This window comes from Peromyscus eremicus, chromosome 4, assembly GCF_949786415.1.
Source record: "Peromyscus eremicus chromosome 4, PerEre_H2_v1, whole genome shotgun sequence".
Taxonomy (NCBI): Eukaryota; Metazoa; Chordata; class Mammalia; order Rodentia; family Cricetidae; genus Peromyscus; species Peromyscus eremicus.
This window is the reverse complement of record NC_081419.1, coordinates 40,330,925-40,354,095: the sequence shown is the minus strand read 5'-3', so window position 1 is coordinate 40,354,095 and position 23,171 is coordinate 40,330,925. Positions and strand designations below refer to the sequence as shown.

The window sequence follows — 23,171 nt, the reverse complement described above, 5'->3', positions numbered from 1 at the left end:
TCAAATTTAACATCTGTCTGAAGGTCCATGCCTTTATTCATTACAAGTGTTTCTCCAAATAAATCTGTCACACGTCTAATTTCATTTTGGCATATGATCCCTGCAGCATCTAACCTGACACAGCTAACAAAAGAATAGTACTGCAAGAGTAAACAATGTGAAAAGTTTCCCTAAAAATCAAATCATAACTATAAATTTGCTATCCTAAGACACTTGGTATATGGAAAAAAAATGAGAAATTTAGATAAATTTTAAGATTTTTTTCCAGAAAAAAAAAATCTTCAATAGAAAAAAAAAAAAAGAACATGATTAAACAATGCTATCTTTAAAAAATATTTTTGCGATTATAATTACATTACATTTTCCCCCTTCCCTTTCCTCTTACCAAGACCTCCCATGAACACCCTCCACCTTTTGCTTCCTTTCAAATGAATGGCCTTTTCCTTTGATTGTTGTTACATACACACACATACGTAGGTATGTGTATAATGAAAATTGTCTAGAAACTTTACTCATGCATAATAGACGTTTCTCAACTCACAGGTGACAAACAGCACACTTAATACGGAGCTCCTTAGGGGACTTCTAATGAGCTTCAAGAGCCTATCACCTATATGTTGCTGGTCTGATACCAACTCACTCTGGTAGCTATAGTCAGCCTACACAAAATGAACAAGTGATTTTAGATCCTCTTCTAGTATACAAACCGTGGTAATATGTTCCTATTGATTAGTCCATATAAAGTAAAGAATGAAAAGTCCCTAGGCACTAAAAGACTAAAGTTTAAAAGTGTTAACATGGCAATGGGCAGGTAAAGTATCTATGTACATTTCTTGTACTATACTATCATCTTTAAAGAAAATCAAATCATGGCCTTCAAATTAGTATTTCTCAAAAAATAAATGTATTTAGCATGAAAAACATCAACTAAATTCCTACATATAACTTAACCATTTTAAATTTTGCTTACTATAGGTAGAAATTGTCTTTCCAAACCATCTCAATAATCAAAAAGTAAATTGTAACAGATAATAACCAAAATAACCTCAGTTTATAAATAAGGAAACTAAGGTTTACACAACTCAAGTAAATTAAATAAGATGTTACAGTTACAAGAGATAGAACTGTGATTTATACCTACCTATATGGACACTAAAGCCAGTACACTAGTCATTAGTAAGTTATTTGATATAATAACTATACTAACACAAAAACTAGAAAAGACTAAATTTCACTTACACAAAAGCAGGGTTTAAGGATTCAATATTGTGTATCTACTTCATAATAAAGAGCACCAAAGTGCATAAAATAAATACATAACAAAATGAAGAACTCCAAGAAAGTATTTTTGTGTACTATTTTATGTGTGAAAAAGCTATCAATTATCTATTTAAAAACCCTCATCATTAGGTTTGACAATACATACTCTCTTTTCCTTGCTACTGTTTAGTTTCAGTGCATGCAGCACTTCCAGAGCAGACCAAACTGAAAGTCTCACAGAATACTGTTTCATTTAGAATAAAAACTATACAATAAGTCTATTTGGAATGTAAAACATGGCATTAAACATCTATTACTCTCCTAACTAACAGCCTAACAATAACTGAGGAATGCCCCATGTTTTTGAAGAAAATTTACCTCTATAATCAATTCTTCTTAGGAAATTAAGTAACACATTAAACATTAAACCTCTCAAAACTAAGGCCTAGGTTCAGAAAAGCCCCCTAAACCTGACAGAAGAGCTAACATCAAACCACCTACAATAGCTACCATCTTAAAAATTAATGTGATATTGCAGGAAAGATTTCTTACTAAAGCCACAGTTTACCCACACAAAACTTATACTAAGGGTAAGAGACGAAGCTTTCTCTTTTCTATGTCTCTAGTACATGCCGGGTACACAGTGTGAATGGCTGGAGATAATTAGATGATTAGGGAAGTAAAAGCACTCAATAAGCCAAAAGTCAATGATATTCTCATAGGTAATGGGACATTCATTGTCTTAAACTCTTTTTTTCCTAAACTAATACATCTGCATTCAAAATAATTTAAAACATAATCACAGCGCTGTAAATGAATAGCAAATACTAAAGCAAAATCAATTAGCTCAGTGATTGCATTATTAACACAAAAGCTTTAGCTTAAAATAAATGCTACTTCTATATAGTATTTATTCCCTTACATGCCATTAAAATCTTGTTGGAAATTTATAATCGTATCATCTGCATAAAGGCTATGAGTTTTTCTCTTTACATACTTGTTTTTAAATGAGAAAAAGTAGAACTATTAATTAATTCGAAACTACCACCATTTTAAAATTAGTAAGAAATATTGTGAAAATTACATTTTCCCAATCCCTAAACATGGGGGGGAAGGGCGCGGTAAAGCCCTTAGAATAATCATTCTCTAATTCATTTTTCCTGTTTGTATTTATTTTCCAGAGCTCCACGTTTAGTAAAAGATTCCCTGTTTTAAATTCTAGTATCTGTGAAAGGATGAAAATAGACCCACGCCACCTAGTACAGCATCCTTCTCAGTCTTCCCACATGGCACAAGTGCTTCTTCTCTTGGTGATGTCTTCATGACCCAGCCTTCAATGCTTAGCCCAGCTTAACCTGCTTTGCTTAGTGCAGACTGTTTTCTAGTCTACTCTGCACTCACCATGTATGCTATCAAAGTATACTTTTAGATATTGGCAAATATGGGATTCTGATCTGCAATTTGATCAATATTCCATTTTTAAAAGTTTATTGAATGTTTCTCATTAGATTAATAAACATGTTTCAAGAAAACCGAGCCACTGCTTAGACTAAATGGTCATTATTTAGTTTGCAGCAGAACACAGGCACTACACTGCAGCATCTATATATTCATTAACAGCGACCTAGTCAAAGAAAGTTAACTCTCTAAATCAATAATATTTTAAAGAAATAACATGTAAGTGTATAAATGAGTTACACAGCAGTTTTCAGATGTTGCTCAAAGTAACCCTACAATAGACACATGAAAGAAGTGTAGCAGTGTGACAGCTGAATCCACTTCTAAAGCTACTGGTCTGGATCAAGCTCCACTGCAGGCGGACTACACAGTAAGATAGGCAAGAGGCCACTACTGTGCCATTTAAAGCTCTGAGTATAAAATATTTGGGTATGTATACTTTACAAATAAACTGAAAACTAAAAACCAGGATCTTGAAACTATTTCACTAAATAGTTGAATTCAAGAGCTCACTGGTAATCTCTATGAGTTTACTCTCCACTTACATTATGAATTCAAACAGCAAAGATTTTCTCTTGTATCACTTAAAAACATTGGTATTATATAATGCACTGAATGAGTGATACAGATTCATCATATAGTGTATTTTATTACGTATGGTGATCTTACTGTTTGGTCCTAGGGATGTCACCAAAGGTCCAAGGGAATAAACCTATCTAAACATAAAATTAATAGAACACTTACCACATGGGGAAAAAAATCAATTCATACATAGTACCTACTATAAATGATATGAAGTACTGCTTAGAATTTAGAGAAACACTGAAGTTCTCTCCCATGACTTAGGCTACAGGAATCTGAAGGAGTGATAACTTTGTCACACTAACTTAAAAGGCTGTGCAATGACCTCTGGTGCTCACTTTAAACTCCTAAGTTACTCTGATTATAAATAACCCATAAAATTTAATATTGAAGAGCAAATAAAAAAGCTTAAGTGCTACATAATTTTTAGAGTTGGATTTCTATGTTTACTTTTACCAGTAATAAAAATAACAACAGTAACAGAAGTAAAGTCTATCTCTAGGATTAAGTCTAGGATTAAGTTATTACTCTAATATAGATATTATTCAATAAATTATACTATACTCAAGTCACACTAAATGAAAACTAAGCTTACTGGGAATGAACTAAGATGACAAAGAATGAAATCCATAATTATCTAAACCGTTCAAAAACATAGGTAATATTGCAATTTATAAAAATGAAAATATAGCTGGGCGGTGGTGGCGCACGACTTTAATCCCAGCACTCGGGAGGCAGAGGCAGGCGGATCTCTGTGAGTTCGAGGCCAGCCTGGTCTACAGAGCGAGATCCAGGAAAAGCGCAAAGCTACACAGAGAAACCCTGTCTCAAAAAAACAAAAAAAAAAAGAAAAAGAAAAAGAAAATATACAGGAAAGGTTTTAAAAGTATGAACAAGAGTTCCAACTTTAGTTATTTACATACAAACTGTCATTTTAACTCTTGATCTAATCACTGTTTTACTAAATATTTTGACAGTTTTGATAATTCACATACCAGGAAGAGAAAGTACAATGCTATTATTCATTCTTTATAAATTTATATTCTTAAGTATCATGATTAAACTAAAACAGTCCATCATGGATTTACTAGTGTTTAGTTTGATTTATACTGACAAAAGGTCAAAAGCTCTTGACAGGTAAGAGTAATAAGTCACAACCAAACTCAGATGTCACAGAGATGGACAATATCCTGACAAAAACCTCATCATTTCAGCTAACATAGTCATTTTATGTATTTTGAAAAAGTAGACAACATTGTCAAAACCTATGCTATAAGTATAGTTTTAACTGTAATTTTCATTGTAATATGAATTGCAGCTAACTAGAACTAGTGAGAATTCAGTATTACACAACACTTGAATGCAAGTTTTAAAGCTAAAACTGCTATTTAGAATTATACTTGAGAGATAAGCCCTAATTATTGCTTGTAAATTACTGTGTTGGGAACTTTACAAGTTTTAATTCTGTATTTCTAGAAAAATAATGATTATTAAATTATGTTACTGAAAAGGCACCTTAAACATGAGAAAATTATTCTGTAGTTTAAATCATAAAGCTAGTAAACAATAAGGATTTTTAATTCCTTCATCAGTATTAAGTCACAACATACTTAGTAAAAGAGAAGGCGAATAAATTCAGATACAGGGATACAGCAAACATTAGAAGTTATCTTAAATTGTTAGTCTGTCAGTGTTATTGTTTTGGGGGACAGTTTTTGCCTTTGAAAAGCTACATTACATTTCATAGGATCATGCTTTAAAGACCTCAATTTTTATACATTGTAATAATATGGTATCAAAAAACATTCAATTTCAAATTTGTAACACAAAGAATCTGTGTTTTAACAATCACACTTAGTTTGTTTCAGCTGCTGAGTAGATGTAAATGTAATCCACACCACTATCAAACTCTAGGTCTAATAGATATCAAGCTAATATTTATTTCTAAGTGCTTTAAAAATTATTCGTAAAAGCTGCATAAAAAGGATTCCGTGAGTGTATTATGATTTTCCTTTAACAATGGAAGTACATGCTCAAACAAGACACCTCAGCAGTATTTTAGAGCAGTAACCACCTAGCCAATTTCTGTATGTTCTGTAGTTTTTCTAATCCACTCTCCCTGTGGTTGAGCAAAATCGAATTGCCTCTCACATTTGCAGACAGCTCTGTGAAGGTGATAATAGAGCTGCACCCTGCTGTCATGAGGCAGGAAATAGGAAAATGGCATATGGGGCTAGAAAGAAAGAACTAAGGGGAAAGAAAGAATGAAAGAACGAACAAAAAGAGAGAGAGAGAACTAAACAAGAACAAAAGAGATTTCAACAAAGAATAATATAACGCAATGTGCTCTGCAAGTTAAACCTCTTTTCAGAATCAGTCAGCATATTTAATCATTCATCTGTGTCCTTACTACAAATACATGAATGGTTGATTACCAAATCTTTGGGCAAGTTTTCATTGTCTAAAATATTTGGAAAATACAACTCTGGAATACATCTTGCATAATGTCTGAAAAACAGAGCACTTTAAATAAACATTTTTAAAATGTGCTATTTATTAAAATATTAATAATGTATAAAGCAACAAATATATATTGTTTTTTATATACAGCAATCCTATATGTATAATGTATACATAGGATTTTATACATGTATGAAACATGGAAATGGGATATACAAAGCTTTTAGTATGGTTTAACATTCAAATTCATGAATTTTTTTTTAAATTAAGGATAAACATTCATTCATGATAATAGTAAACTAAAAATAAAACCCTACAAAATTTGTTAAATTGCTAATAGCATGCCATATATTCATGGACTTGTATGATTTAAATAAAAAGCATTTGTGTATGTGTGTTTTATTAAGAATTCTTTCAAATACAAATGGGTTTTTTTTACATGTATGTGTATAAAAAGTGGCAGTATATGGCAAGCAAGTTAGAATTGACTCTACCTTTCCCTTTACACTCTGAATGGGATCCACAACCACTGCCACAGCTCTCTCCGACAAGGCTTCAAAGCTCTGCTGAGTGTTGATATCCACACCAGACAGCCAACAGCCAAAGCCAGGGTGACTGTGATACCAACCAACAACCATCTCAGGCCTGAAACAAAGAGGGCATCCAGACACTCAGAACACAACAAGTAATACACTGATGATATGAAGAGAAACAACACACTAACAGGGTATAAATTAAGAAAAGATGAAAAACATACAGGTGTGAAAAAGCACCATTAGGAACTCTGAAATCGGACACCATACTCTCCAGAAAACATGGAAATGAGTAAGTGTGACAAAGGAGTGCTATCATTAAGAGAGGCACATTAGCAGTGGTAGATAAGGCTTTCAGTTTTTCACCTTGTTACCACACTTCCTCAGAGCCAGTTTTTAGCCTTTCAGCATTCAAGTAAATATCTCCTCTTTAACTCCTTAGCTCTGGGAGCTGGGTTTTTCAGGCACAGAGTCCATTTGTTAACAATGGACACCAGGATCCACTGTTGTGAAAGGATTAAATATCAATTAAACCAGCAGTAGAACTAGGAACTCAGTCAAAAACCAATTTGCACTGCTCTGCTCAGCTGCTGAGCCTTTTGCTAACAGGAATTTTGAAGTTTTTTCCACAGTAGAAGAATCTGAGCAAGAGAACGACAACTATTGGGAGACTTAGTCTGAGGGACAAATACTTGGATTATACAGTCTTCAAAACTCATGTCTACAAACATTTATTAGAACGGCATTTGGCTGAAATTCTCAAACACACAGAACATACCAGGTTTTTCAATTACAAGTGAAAAGAAAGTAATTCTAGATGCTAAACAGGGGGGCATTATAGCCCAAGCCTATGACATGACAGCTGAGAATCTTAATACAAGGCAGTTTTCTGCTTGGTAGATTTTCATTCATGATGTCAACAGGCACCACATAGGCAGGTCAACTACACTGATTCTTCCCCTTGGAATGATGTTCATAAACTTTAAGTTAAATTTCCAAAACTATTGCTCATTCATAAAAAATAATGTGTATAACACCTACCTTCCTGTTTGTTTCAGCATATCCAACATTTTGGCTTGGAATACTGGATCAACTGCTTCGACACTGACACCCTAGATTACGGGGAGAGAAAAAAAAGACTTTGTCTGGGAAACCTTGGGGGAAAGGAAACAACATATAAATGAACAACAACAAAAGTCTACCCCCAATTTTGTATTAAAATTTTATAGGTTTTGATACACGTATTTGATAGCTACTCAAGTCATTGAACTCTAAAACTTATACCCACAAAATTTCTAAAACTGTCAAGCACCAAATTGCTGTTAACTAATGACTGAGACAACATTCAGGGTATCAAAGTTTATAGCTGTTGCTATATCTATATCTATTTCTGATTATATACATCATCAAAAGTACCAAACAGCTGGCAAACTGATTTTTTTTAGTTACAACTATCTATGGCAAGCATACTTCCTAATACTATTTCAGCATCAGGAATGTAAATCTAATCCAGGTAAATAAGCCAGTTTAACATAAGCACTTCCTCCAACCAAACAAACAGCACACTGAATTCCAATAAAGAGGCACCTATGGAAAACAAAAATATGCACTCTAATGCTGAGCTAAGACTATCTTTTCGGAGTTTTGTTTTCATTATTTTAAAGAGAAGATGAAGAGAGAGAATGAAGAGGAGAGGAAGGGTAGGATCCAGGGAGGAGGGGAGATAAGGAAGAAGAAAGGGGGATGAATATGCAGACATAAGCCTTTACAGAAGAGTCTACTGACTAGATTCTACTACACAGAGTGAACATAAGCATCAAAACAGCCTATCTTATACCGTCAGACGAACATTACAGGGAAGGGGGTAATAACACATCAGAATCATTTATTATCCTGATCATCTATCTATATAGGGACTACCTATAACAGAAATAAGTTCATTTCTATATATTTTATATGTTTTGACAGAAAAAGGAGATATAATAGCAAACCAAGATTTAAATCTAAATATAAATTGTAGATAATATAGTGCTTCTATATCCATAAACAAAAAGTATAATGGATATCCAGAAAGACAAAAGAATTCCAAATCAATTTACCAAAAAAGGCAAAGCAAACAAACCCAACAACAACAAAAATAACAACAACAAAAAACCCAAGATGTATTACAGATTTTCCCATTGTTTTGTATTATTTTCAAATCTGTTGCATACTATAGCATCTAGTCTACAGAAAATACTTGTTTCATGTGTGTGTGTATGCATGGCATAATTTAAATGCATGTAATCTGTTCCTTAGTATGTAAGGATTCTCAAACAGAGCAAGCAGCTTCACCTTATAAGCCTTGTCGGCCTTAACAAGAGCAAGGCCACAGCAGAGACACACAGAAAACACACAAGTGAGAATGGTACATTCTGTTTTGAGACAAGTGTCTCGATGGGAGGATGGCTTCAAAATGAATATCCAACACAAGGAAGACCTTCAATTCCTCACCTCCTTCCCCCACCTCTCCAGTGCGGGTGGGTCCTCAAGACTTAAGCCACTGCACTGCCTTCTCTCACTGGGTTTGGGTTTTTGTTTGTTTGTTTGTTTTTCCCACATTTTTTTTTAAGTCCAGCAGGGCACAGTGGCACAAACCTTTAATCTCAGCACTCCAATGCAGAGTCAGGAAGATCTCTGTCAATTCAAAGGTGGCCTACACTACATAGAAAATTCCAGGCCAGCAAGGACTATATGGTGAGATCCCCATCTCAAACAAAGGAACAAAACAGCCTAAATGATGACTTTCTATAAAAATCTCCTTCAGTAAATAAAAGGCAAAGCAAAATTACCTCTAAAAAGAAGACATTTTAAACAGTGTAGAGTGCTTTCAAAAATCTACATTTTACTACTTACTTAACAGGTGAAAGTCATTCACCTCCCTACATAACATATTAAAAAAAAATCATAGACTTCAAAACAATGGAAACCTCACAGGAGGATTCATTTACATGAATTCAAATTTTATACAGTTTCTAAAAACTTTGATCAAATATTCAGAGTAATTAATATAGTACCCTACTTTGATAGCAACTAACTTTTAAATCCAGCTTGTCTGGCTCACTAAAGGAAAGAATAAGGGATTTAGTACTAGCACCATTCAGTTTATAAGAGTCTGTGGTGTAGTTAAAGGACTGATTTAATTCAATACAAGATAAAATTCATACTATCAGTGTTACAATTGCTGCTTCCTACTGCAAAATGAAAAACATAAAGAAATAAGAGTTATTTTTAATTACGAAAGGAGAAGAAAACGAAAGACAAGCAGCAGCCAACATAAAGAAGTACTCACAGTTCCTGACTGTGGCATAGCAAACACATCAATCACTCTGACGGTGTAATCATCAACAAATTCGCCAAGCATGAGACCCATAACTTCCATAGGAACTCCAGCACGGCCATGCTTCAACATCTGCAGAGAGGAAGATATACAGACACAAAGCCCAGTGATTTGAAATCTTGACACACACATACCCATGCTGCCAAATAACCTGTTTTGCTTCTGTGGAAATCAAAGCCTATTTTGCAGATGTACCTGAAATAATGCTTACGCCTGAGGGAATGAAGGCGATAAATGTGCCGAAGTAAAAGAGCGACTGCAAAGGCGCTCTAAGCCAGTAACTCTACTCCTCACTTACCTTCAGCAATGCCAAGGAAGAGATATAGACTTGTTCTGCTGTGTCCACGGCAGGAGCATCTGTAGGTGGACCCTAGAAACAAGTTCATCAATTACTATAACACACAGAATATAGGAGGCAGAATTAAAGTTACATGTGAAATAAACTTGACTCTTTTAAAAACATTCTAGAAAAAAAATCAAGTTATCTTTTTATTCAATTACAATACAAATAATCATGAAAACATTTACAATTATTAAGCATAAAGGCAAGAGTCAAAACTCAGTACCCTGACAACTTTCCAATGGGCATAAAGTTTACTTCCACAGCGCTCATCTACCTTGGCTACAAAATAATTATTGTCAATTACTGTAACATTTGTTACTACTATGTTACAATATGATATAATCTGAAGGCCAAATTCTATTGGACTAGCTTGATAAACTCAAGGATCTTCTGAGCTTCTTCAGCTTTACTACAGACAGCATGCAGATTAGGGCTATGGGATGGACCACTCTGCAGATTCATAGACAGTGGGAGGGAAGGTGGCAGAAGAGTTCTAATCCCTAGGTGAAAGAGCTGTGAATGAACAGCATACTCTGCACTTCCTAATGAAGTTGTTCTCTTCTCCACACACAACAAATTTACAGCCACCACCTCAGGAGCGAACAAACTAGATAAGGTCAGGTAGGTGGCACAAAATACTTCCAATAACTGACCACTTGCCTTTCATACTGTAACAGGCTAATGAACCAACTAAGTTTCTCCAAAAAGATCCTACTTATTCACAAAAAGAAACAAATCTCTATTGACTGTCACAATGAGCCTCACAGAGCAACTTGTGGTCTTTACCCTCAAGGTAACTTCACCCCAGCAGCCAGTAAACACAATTCCATGCCAAGTAGTAAACATCATTTAAAAAGTTTGTCTTTCTTTCTTTAATAATGAGACGTGTAGAACAGAGTTTCTAACTGTTATGACCCTTTTTACTTTTCTATACCATGTCAAATATGCTAACCACTCATTCCCTCTTGCTTTTATGCTTTTACTTGTTGAAATTAAATAACTGCTTTACTCATACTCCACTAACAGTCTACATATATTTCTATGTATATACCAAATTCTGTCACATTTGGAGCATTTAAAAATCTCCCAATATTTACTGCAAGTATTAAGCATAGATGGTTCCAAGTGCAGACTCTTCATTTATCATTACTGAATGCAGCTTTGTTGTTTCTTTCAAATAGACTTTCAAAATGAAAACTAATTGATAAGCCAAAATACTTTTTGTTTAAATTATAAAAGTTTTAATAATCTAATTTCATTCACTTAGTAAAGAAACTTAGGAAAGATTAAGATATGGGGCTGGAGAGATGTCTCAGTGGTAAAGAATACTGGCTGCTCTTTCAGAGGACCCAGGCTTCAATTCCAGCACCCACATGATGGCTCACAACTGTTCGTAACTTAAGTTTCTGAGGATATCACATCCCCTCTATCCTCTACAGGCCCTGCACATATGTGGTGCACACACATACATGAAGGTAAACACTTCTATATATAAAATATAAATATTTAATAAAAATTTTAAAGACAGATTAAGAAAAAGTTGAAGACCATCAAGTCAGATGTGATGATACATTTGTGGAAGTTATACTTTAGCCTTAAGATAATAAAACACCGCATTCAAGTTATTTCTTGGACATAGAACAACTTTAAAAATTGTGTGTGTTGTCTGTAGATATTGAAATAACCTTTTTCAATTTGCCAGAAAATAATTATTAAAAAAAAAAAGAGACCACATTTTTACCTAAATATATCACTGATAGAATCCAAAAACTATTCCAGTCATCAATGGAAAACTGCCTTTGTTATGTGTTATATATATAATCAGTACTTAGTAAAGTATCTAGCACATAGCAAGAACTCAGCAATACCTGCTGAAAAACAAATGAATCAATAAAGACGGTACAGAAAGTTAACCCTTTTTGTTGGGTATTGTCTGTAGGACAACAGTCAGTGATATTTACTGTTTTGATCTCTCCTCTCCCTACCTCTCCTGAACTCCTCCCCACCCCCAACAGGGTCTCTGCCACCCTTCCCTTTCTCTCCCTTCCTGCAAAGTCCTGCTAACTGATCCAGGTTGGTTTCAAAGTCTTCAGTCTCCTGACCTCTCAGGTGTGGGCCACCTATTTTATCTCTTGATCATGTTAGCCAGAGAATAAAATTCCTTGGCATGGGGGGTGGGGCACTGGCAAGAAGTGGGGTTTGGTAGCAGTTAAATGAACAGTGAGACAGAAAAAAGGAGAGGGAGGAGAAAGTGGGATAAATATGAAGACTGTGAGAGCAGTGAGCATCTCATCTAGGCTACAGTATTTCTACACACTCACCTGTTCTGAATAAAACTCAATGAGGCAATAAAGAGACCTCATTAAAGACCCTGCAAACTGAGTTCAGAGAGGAATGTAAAGACTTCAACAGCTAAACAACAAAGACTTAGCCCTCAAGAGGGGAAAAAATGTGGAATTACAGACAATCTACAACTAGTGTCTTTTGGTAAATAGTTCTGTAGACCAGCATACCAATAATTCAAAAAGTCACTGAAAATTGGAATAGCAAACACTGTAGAAAACCTCTGTCAATAAAATATGATTTTTCTTTGTAATAAAGTATTGGAGGAAAGACAAGATTTAAAAAGTAAGAACTGAAGTTACCCAAGAAGAAACAGGGACAAAATAACATTATTGTAGGTTCCATACAATGACATAGAATACAATATTATCGTTTACAAACGAAGAGGGATAGAGCTCAGTGGTGACTATTCTAGAAACACAGATGTGAAAGATGTTTGACCTTTAACTGCTTAAAAATTAAACCACTGTGTATGTACACCTTACCAAGTCAGTGGGGAAAAAGGAAGGAAACACAAGACTGACTGTAGAGCAATGGAAGAAGCCTGGTGCTAAGGTGCACTCCAGCTTTGCTGAAGGCTGCCAGGGGAAGCCTGGGGGTTCAAGGACAGCCAGCACATCATGGGGAAACCTGCTTTTTCTGTCTTTAGAAACAGGTTTGTTTAGTGCACTACAAGAGTAAGTATACTGGACAGTAAAAAAGTTTCACCTACAACCACCCAATTTCAAGTCTTTAAAACACACACACACACACACACACACAATCAAAAACCAAGAAAAATTTTAAAAATACTAAATGATATAAGATGAAATAAACTGCTTTTAAACCAATACAATGATGAACAATATCCTGTGTTTCAAAAGTACATGTACCTCCAAGTTGACTTAAAGTAGAAATTCTTGTATATGTTGCTTAAAGGTAATGACACAAAGACTAAGAAAATTAGTCAACAAAAAACTGAACTTAGCTGAACGATTTAGAGGCAGGCATGTTCAGATTTCAGAACATCTACAGTCTAAACCAATTAAGCACCCAGAATCCAAAAATCCAAATTGCTACAAACCTCATTTTTTGGGGTGGGGGTTGGGGTGGGGGAGGGGGATGCTTTACTATTTGTGACTTCAAAACATTCTGAATATTGGGTCTGGAATGTACACCTTAATTAAGCCTGCAGGTTTCTGTAAAAGCCACAGTGGCTACTATGGCTCACTTGCTTGTGCTTCTTCACTGAAATAGAACAATACTATACAGTATTAAATCATCTTTGTACTTTCCAAAATCAATTTAACAGTTGTATTTACATTTTGTTTTTCAGATCAAAAGTAGCATTGGCCCATTCCTCTTTGTTAACTTTATTAGGTTTTGATATCATTATGGAGGATTTATAAAATAATCTGGAAATGTCTACAAGTTCTCCAGTTACAAAGCTTTCCATTTTTATATCCTGTTCTGTGTATACATTAGAATTACCTAGCATTTCAAATTGAGAGAGTTCACTATTAAAACATCTGGCTGTAGAGCAACTTTTAGAGCCAGCTGCTCTAACTTTTCAATCAGTATATGGATAAATTCAGGTTTCTCCATCTTGAACCTATCTAGACTTCTATGCTATTTTGGACATTTCACTTCATTAGCTTTCCAAGTTGCCACCATAGAACTGAACATAATCTATCTTTTCTTTTTATCTTGCTTAATAGTAGAAGCACTTAAAACTAAATTTGGTCTCTATATTATGCTATAGTATTAACCAAGAGGATTAAGAGTTACATTAAAAAAGAAAACCAAAACATGGCAAAAACTTTTCTAATAATGAATGTCTATGTGAGCAGGAACACATTTGACAAGTACAAAACAATCAATAAAATAATATACAATTAAAAAACATAACCTAAGGCTACATAGAGAAATCCTGTCTTGAAAAACAAAAACAAAAAAAAGGAAAATAGTCTGGAAATTAGTTGCCTCATACTAGTTATGTCAAAAAAGGTCATTACACCAACAAAGTTTAAAAATTACTAAGCCCTCAGCAGAAACACAAGCAAAGAATATAGAGGCTAATTATAAAAGAAATACAAAATGATATAAACATGAAAAGTGCCCAGCCTCCCTAGCTGACCTTCTTTAATTAAAGAAATACCAATTAACACATGAAGACAAGTTTTACAGTGTCCACTTTGGGAAGGGTAATGAAGGAAACACTGAGCAGCACTGGTGGTGATATCCACTGGTATAATCCATCAAAGGCAGCTGAACAATGTATAGCAACAACATTAGGGTTGTACAAACTTTGTGACCTAGTTTTTCACTTCTAGAAATTATTTGAGTAAATAAAGATGTTTTCAGGAACTTGAATGTTCATAACTGTCTTTAAATAATGCAAATAAACCCAAGAACTTAACCTACAATTAAAGAACATAGCAGAAAGCGTCATCCTCTGATGCCTTTAGTCATCTTAAAAAGCAATAAGCACACGCTTAAAGCAAGTATCTTAAGCTGTTGCTATAGGAACAGGTTTCTCTATGTAGCTCTACCTGTCTTGGGAACTCACTACATGGGACCAGGCTGGCCTCAAACTCACAGAGATCCCCCTGCCTCTGCCTCTTGAGTGCTGGGGCTTAAAGGAGTGTGCCATCAAGTCCAGCTATAGGAGATACTTTAATTTTAATCTTGAAAGAAGTCGCCATCAAGTCCAGCTATAGGAGATACTTTAATTTTAATCTTGAAAGAAGTCTCGCTTAAAGGAGAGGGGATGGGAGGGAGAAAAAAAGGGAGGAAAAGAAAGAGTAGGAGAGGAGAGGGGAGGGGGGGACGGGAGGACTGGCCACAGGGAAAAAGGGTAATGCATATGAAACTACCATGACTTAGAGAATCATTCCACAAAATATATACATATCAAATCATCACACATATGTAGAACTTAAGACCATACAATTTTGTCAACTATAACTCAATAAAGTTGAGGGAACAAAAATGAAAGCTACAAGGAGTGTAGCCACCAAACACACTGGCATGAAGGTAGATTCTCCAGGGCTGTGATGGAAGGAAAGTAGTCATCAATCCATAAAGCAAACAGGTAGGCTTAAGTGTTTTACTAGTGCAAAGTATTTTTAAGCACTCAAGGATGCAGATTTTTGGCCAGTTCTTGACTTTTAAGTAAGAGATTCCACTTTTAAAGAATCCTTTACTCTCAGAATCTAGAGCTACACAAGACAGGAGCATGACAAAAATCATGACACATATGAAATATTAAGAAAACCATGAGGATGTCTGGTAAAGAAAACTTTTAATTACCTTAAAAAAAAACTGGCAGAATACAACTGTTAGACTAATAGCAAACAAAATTCTCAAAGCACAAACTCTGAACTAGTCCCACTTGTATCACTTGGAAACTTGTCAGCAATACACATTCTTACTTAATCAGAAATGATGGGCTCAGCCCAGAAATCAGGGTTCTAAAGAGGCCCTCCAGTGACTCTAAGTCCTGATGAAACTTGAGGACCATTGACTTTAGACTACATTGTGTACAGAACTATAAGCCAATGGAAAAAATTATCCAAGCTAGTAGACTGGGATTCACTATGAGAAAAATCTTGTGATAGCCCAAGATACATAGAAAATTAAAATGGATTCCCTATAACTACAGTTAATCAAGTATGACTGTTCGGATTAAACATCTGATGGCTGATTAGATCAAACAGTAAAGTAAGCTCTCTAACTATTGTTAAGGTAAATGTACACTCAACAGTGTACAGTAATGAAAAACAGGTATCCTCTTTCTGGTGCTTAATCAACAACACAGCTGTAAAATTATCAGCTCTACGTTGTGCCAACTCTTCATGTGCACTCTACTGACCCTATGACAACTATTTACCAGCACATTAAGAATGCAAAGCACGTTTTTAAAGAGGTTAAAGTTCAAGGTTCTTTAATAACTTCTGCAAGAATTGAAAGCACTAGAATTTCATAGAGAGGTAATCTAAGCAAGGAAAAAAAAAAAAAAAAAAAAAAAAAAAAAAACCAAACATCCAGAGCTAAAGAAAGCCAGTCTAAGGCCGGGCGATGGTGGCGCACGCCTTTAATCCCAGCACTTGGGAGGCAGAGCCAGGCGGATCTCTGTGAGTTCGAGGCCAGCCTGGGCTACCAAATGAGTTCCAGGAGAGGCGCAAAGCTACACAGAGAAACCCTGTCTCGAAAAACCAAAAAAAAAAAAAAAAAAAAAAAAAGAAAGCCAGTCTATAGTTCATACGATTCCACTCAGAATAAACACACATATCTAGCAGTTCCATAAAGTAAGGAGCACTTGAATGTTTTCTAAGGCTAAATGTTAAAACTTAAAGGAATGCTTCCATCTAAAAACAGAATCTGCCAGGCATGGTAGCACACTTGTAATCCCAGAACTCAGGAAGCTGAGGCAGGAGGACTACTGCACAGTTGAGGCCAACCTGGCTACACAGTGAGGGCACAGGCAGCATGGGATACCTAGCAAGACCATGTCTTAAACAAACAAAAAATATAAATTAGAACTTGATTTAGTTATATAGTTCTGTAAATCCAGGAATTAAATGTATCCCTCACAAAGATCAGAAACTGAAAAACTTTTGTTATTAAATCTGTAGTACTCAATTTCTACTGGCCACTTTGAAATTACTTAAGTCTGACTTTTTAAAGTTTGTTTTAAAAGTGGGGGCAATGGATCTACATCTGTAAGCTGAAGAAATAGTCACTACCTAAATAACTGTAGGGTAAATAACTGATCCACAGGCAACATAACTAGCCTTTATTCAGACATGAACACCTACCCACCAATGATGTAAAACAATGCATTCTACAACAGCACAAAGCCTACCTTTGGATGATGAATAACACAGAAATTGCCACACATGTCTACAAATATTAAATATAGCTAAATTAAATGAAACATAGGTTTTCTGTTTTGTTTTGTTTTCTCCTCATTTAGAAGGTTACAAATCTGATCTAGCATAAAAAAGCTGTGACTTTTACTTGGGCAGCCCTTGTTGACTAAGTGCTAAAAAAAAAAAAAAAAAAGGCATTTGCCATTAAAACAGCATAAAACCATATCCTCAAAGTGTTCCCTACTCAGGCCTTTGAACCAATTTGTTAACACTATTAGTTCTATTACTCCACCTTTCTCTTAGTGTGAACTGGTATCAATTATTTAGCCAATTTTATTATGTTGTTAAAATACCTGCTGATTAATCATGAACCAAAGTGTCACACAAAAGAAATGTAAAATAAATACTATCAGTGAATTGAAGCATGTCCCAAATATCTAAGAATATAAACTTACTTTGGGAAATGACACAAAACATTTCAAAATTTTTATTTTAGTATTAAAATGTTATAAAGACTTATTTTTTTATTATAACCATTTAAGGTGTATACTTGGTCTTGAATTTTAGAATTATCTTTAAAAGTCTGTTAAAATATATGTTTTTTTAAAAAAGAGAAAGGAGACTTTATTAACAAATGAAGGTGATTATATTTTTAATACAAAACAAAACCTAAACTACAGTATGCTAAGCAGTTGACAGAAAATACTTTTAAATTTTATAGGCCTCAATTCTATTTTAAAATTCATAAATTTAATGAAATTACCACCATCAGTTACATCAATTAAAAACTACTTAAAAATAAAAACATAAAAGTAATACATGAATCCAAACATATACAATTAACTACCACTGTATTGTTCATCTCTTACCCAGCAAGGTAAAAAAGAACCTTTTAATACTTTAATTTTTGAGTATTAAACAACTAGTGTGAAAAACAAGCTGCATGTAAACTCTCTCTGCTGCCCAGCTTCAATGACTAGCTGAAGCAACCTGTTCTAGGAGGTGTTAATTGGCAAGAGGAGAGCAAGTCAGAAGCATGCTCCCCACCGTCCTAACCCAGCAAGGCTAGGTCATTAAAGTGGAAATGAATTCTTTCATGTGGACTTAACCCTTTCACTACATGATTTCAGCTGTTTTCTCTCAATTAATTTTTAAAAAACTTGTTACTTTTTAGAGTTAAAATTGTTCCAAAAGAAGGGGGAGGAGTCCTTTGGCTGACAGTTCCAGTGACTGCATTATTCAGAAAAGAACACAGCAAGTTAATTGCAATGTAATACTGCAACTCTCTCCTCAGATAAACATATAAACTAATTGTATTTGCTTATTTTAACACCAGAACAAAAACCTAGCATACAGTGTTTAGAAATAGCTCAGAACCATTTTAGTCCTAAGAAATTTCATTTACATTCGGGCTTGAGAATCCAACAACTATACAATTAATCACCTTAACAGTGAGATAAATTGCCAGTCATTTTTTTAAATTTTTAGTGTGCATATAAAATCCTCAATATAAAAATGCTTCGAAGCATATGAGTTAATACACCTTTCTAATTATGTTTCATTATTCTGATAAGGTGCAGTCACAGCATTTCCTGATGACTGGTTGCCAAAAAAAAGCCAAAATTCCTTTTATGGCATGATCTCAGGTTTCCAGATGGCACATTAATTCTTTAAAAAGAGAGAAAGACAAAAAAGGGTAGAAAATAAGAATGGAAATGTCAAAATAATGATGCATTGCTTTTCAAATGTCACATTTATAAATACTAATATTCCCTATATTTTTATTTTAGGAATTAAAAAACTATATAGGCAAGATACTAAATATTATAAAGACTAATGTATACACGCTATATCTTGAATCTGAATAGTCTTGAAAGTACTGACTTTAATGAAAACAATATCAGACTGAGAAGTAAACATTTGAAAACTTATACCTTATCTCTGACACTAAATATTTGTGAGAAATCAATAAAAAATTATCAATATGATGACAGAGATAAAATTTTACTCACTGTTGAAATACCTCTGGAATCCTGAGTAACTATAACTAAAAATGTGCTTATTCATTAGAAGTTTAAAATGATAGAAAATGCAATGGTTCAAGGATGCAAAAACTGGGGAATACAACATACCCCTATACAATATTCTTTTTCTCCTTTGCACCTCCTGTCAAGCCCTCTAATTATCTGACAAACTCAGTTCCTTTTTGAGAACTTTCCCACCCTAAGCCTACTGAACTTCTCCAACATAACACACTAAGTGGTTCCTTAAGAGCCACTAATTTAAGAATAGAAAAAGTTCAGTGGGGAACAGGCAATGGGGTGAAAGTGCTAGCACGAGATGGGGGACAACACCATCACCTCGTCATAAAGAGATCCGGTCAAAGCAGCGTTAAGAACTGGTGGCCCAGTGTCTGGTGCACAACTCTGACATTGCTTTCCCGCTAAGACCACCCTTTGACAGCCACTTTGAAACAATTTTCACCTACTTAAAAATGTGTGTGTGTATATGTGTAAAATACGTCATGAATATCAGTCACAGCAGACATCTACAAACTCTGTCTTTACTAGAACAGACTACATGCCCTCTGTTCTGTGTGACTACTCCTATCATCCACATGACAGGAAGGAACCAAGTAAAGTACAATGCTTGACTACCTTTAAAAGGAGTTCAAACTTTAGAACCCCAAAGAACTATAAACATTTGAGAGCAGCAAATTACGCTGTCTTTTATAACTCAAACAGAGGAGGAGGAAAGGCAGAATCTTGAATTCCCTACAACAGAATCCCGAGGCATCAAAACAGTTCTATAACGGGCACTGCAAGTAGTTAGCAGAGGTCTACACACACACACACACACACACACACACACACACACACACACAGTTCTATAACGGGCACTGCAAGTAGTTAGCAGAGGTCTACACACACACACACACACACACACACACACACACACACACACACACACACGTTTACATTCTTCTTGTAGATTGATTTATTTGTGCGTGTGCACACATGAGCAAGCCTGTACAAACAGAACTCGGGGAGGAGGACAACTTTCAGTAGTCAGTTCTCTCCCTCCATCACGGGCTTTGGGGATCAAATTCATTGTCAAGTTTAGTCACTTTTATCAGCTGAGCCATTTTGTTGGCTGGGCCCCATTTAAAAAATACTGTTCACCTGCTTATTTTAAATGTTTAAATTACAAAATGTAAACAGAATCAGTTACAAATGATCATTTTGTGAAGCATTTAAAACTCATTAGCTCACCTCCTAGTTACTCTAGGCAATTTTCTCACTCATACATACATGGATATAGAGAATACATGATTTTATTAGTCATTCACTATCACAGGCTTAGGAGGCCCTCTGTCATGTGTGGCTACAAAAAGGTAGGCAATTCTCCACCTTTACAAAGTTTACAAAGTGGAAGGCACCCAAGAAACAATAAACTTAACACTGCAACACAGCAGCACAGAGACAAAAAGAAAAGAGAGCAGGTGAATCATAATAACCATTTGATACACCAGCCCTTGTGCTAAGAACAGGGGACTCACAAGCCCTCCCCAAACGGGAAAGGTACAGAAGGGAGCAGAGCAAAAGAAAGCAACACACTGACAGGCACAGACACATGCAGTGACCGGCCTATGCATTACTGTTCAGACACTTCCAAACAACAGGGCTGACTAAATAAACTCTAGAAACGTAGATGTCAAACCTATTTAATTCTGCTTCAACCTGAATGAATGCTTTTCCATTCAAACAAGGACTTTAAGAGGGGAGACCCTTTGGGGCTGGCAGTATGGCTCAGTCAATACAGTGCTTGCTCTGTGAACAAGAACCCAAATTTGATTCCCAGCACCCAGGAGGCAGAGACAGAGGATCCCTGGGGCTCACAGGCCAGTCCATGTGGCCTAATTGGTGAGCTCCAGGCCAAAGGAGGCGGACAGCATTTCTGAGAATCACAGCCAAGGTTACCCCCTTACCTCCACTCATACACGCACGCCACACAGGTAGACCTTCTGGGCTGGAGAGATGGCTTAGGAAGTACCTGCGCTTAGTCCCAGGAAGCCACATGGAGAAAAAAGAACCAACTCCAGGAAATTGTTCTCTGATCTCCACAAATGTGCCATGGTACAGGTGCGTGCACACACACACACACACACACACACACACACACACACACACAAATAAAAAGGTAGACATTAAGGTAAACTTACTTGTACTTTGCATTTATGAGAAAAGTTTATTTCTTAATATAAATCAAATAATGTAAAATTGGTTAACACACATGAAAGAAAGAGGGTTTCTTACTCAAAGGATAAGATAATCATGTTTTCCCAAATAAAAACTATGTCTTAGAATACAATGGGATTGCCGGGCGGTGGTGGCACACGCCTTTAATCCCAGCACTCGGGAGGCAGAGCCAGGCAGATCTCTGTGAGTTCGAGGCCAGCCTGGGCTACCAAGTGAGTTCCAGGAAAAGGCGCAAAGCTACACAGAGAAACCCTGTCTTGAAAAAAAAAAAAAAAAAAAAAAAAGAATACAATGGGACTGATTTCATTATTGTGAAATCCAAGTACCCTTCTAGCTTATGGAATGTGTTTAAAAACTACATCTGTCTTGTCTCAAATCTGGGTTTCCCTTTAAGATGCTATCCCCAGAATGTAATATTCTTTCAGTACATACTCTAAGAAACTGATTATCAAACATCCAAGCAATGGGCACCACTGGAAAGGGAGGCAGAGTACAAGACTGGATTAGTTGCATCCCTGACCAAAGAAGGTTAAGGGGATGCTACTGTGATCAGCTGTTAGAAACAGCAGCCACAAGAGCCAGGCCCTGGAGGTGTTTAAATGAACAATGATAACCTTGTCTGCCAGTGTGCAGTTTTTGCTTTGTATTTTTAAAATGTTATCATCATGTTTCTTTCTTTTTTAAATGTTATTTATCTCATCTAATGAAAGAAAGAAAAAAGAAAGGACAACATGTAAGAAACAAGTAAATGTGGGCACACACAGACTTAGAAAACATGTGTGACAGACAGTATGACAAGCACTAGATACGTATATGATAAACTAATTAGATGTAGTGCTAATTCTTAAAATGTACTGTCTCCAAAACTACATATTATATTTGCACACCAATACAAAATGAATATCTAACACAGGTCTGGGGCCGAAATGACAGGAATGATGGTAAGCTTTAGGAATAATAAAAGCAAAGCAAGAGCTGGTGTTCAAAGAGCCGCTCCAGAAAACGAGCCATGAACATGTCAGCGGTTCTTAGTCCTGGTTATATTTCAAAACTGCTTGTCACTTAAAACAATTCTGATGCCTGGGCCCAGCCTGAGACTCTGATATGACTGCCCTGGGGTGAGGTTCAGACATTTTTTTATTTTCTTTTTTCTGAGACAGGGTATCACTGTGTAGCCCTGGCTGGCCTGGAACTCACTAAGCAGATCTGACCAACCTAGAATACACAGAGATCTATCTGCCTCTGTTTTGCAAGTGCTGAGTTTAAATGCAAATGCTGGGTTTAAAGGCTTGTACCACCACACCATACCCAGCAAGTTTTTTTTTTTTTAGACCCCAAGTGATTCCTGGTAAGACCACTGACCTAAACTTATAAAGCAAAGGACTACACTACTATCAGGTTAATAAAATCATTAGGGCAAGTTTGCCCAGGAAGCTGTCTTGAAATTTCAGAGGTTTAGAGCCAATTTCCAAACCTATCAAATTCTATATTGTTGCAGATTTACTATAATTTTAATTCATAGTTTACAAACTATCACAGAAGTACAAAGTAGGATGAGATTAGTCAGGTATAGAGACATTACATGTGGCAATTCTTGCTATGTATAAAATACTCCCAAGTTCTCTTGGGCACATAAAAGTAATCACACTCCCTCTGACCTCTTAAAGTTAGATGTGAACAAGTTACTGGCTCTAAGTTAAA

At 35.6% G+C, this 23,171-nt stretch overlaps 1 protein-coding gene across 1 annotated transcript in view; it reads right to left on the bottom strand.

Moving 5' to 3' along the window:
* Psmd14 (proteasome 26S subunit, non-ATPase 14) overlaps nucleotides 1-23,171 on the bottom strand; it is an 88,459-nt gene that overhangs the window by 26,612 nt on the left and 38,676 nt on the right. The window contains exons 4-7 of the mRNA XM_059260550.1: nucleotides 9,971-10,042; nucleotides 9,625-9,744; nucleotides 7,335-7,405; nucleotides 6,255-6,405 (exon numbers count right to left, since the gene is read on the bottom strand). Of these exons, the coding sequence (XP_059116533.1) occupies nucleotides 6,255-6,405; nucleotides 7,335-7,405; nucleotides 9,625-9,744; nucleotides 9,971-10,042 (414 nt within the window). The remainder of the gene's footprint in view (nucleotides 1-6,254; nucleotides 6,406-7,334; nucleotides 7,406-9,624; nucleotides 9,745-9,970; nucleotides 10,043-23,171) is intronic.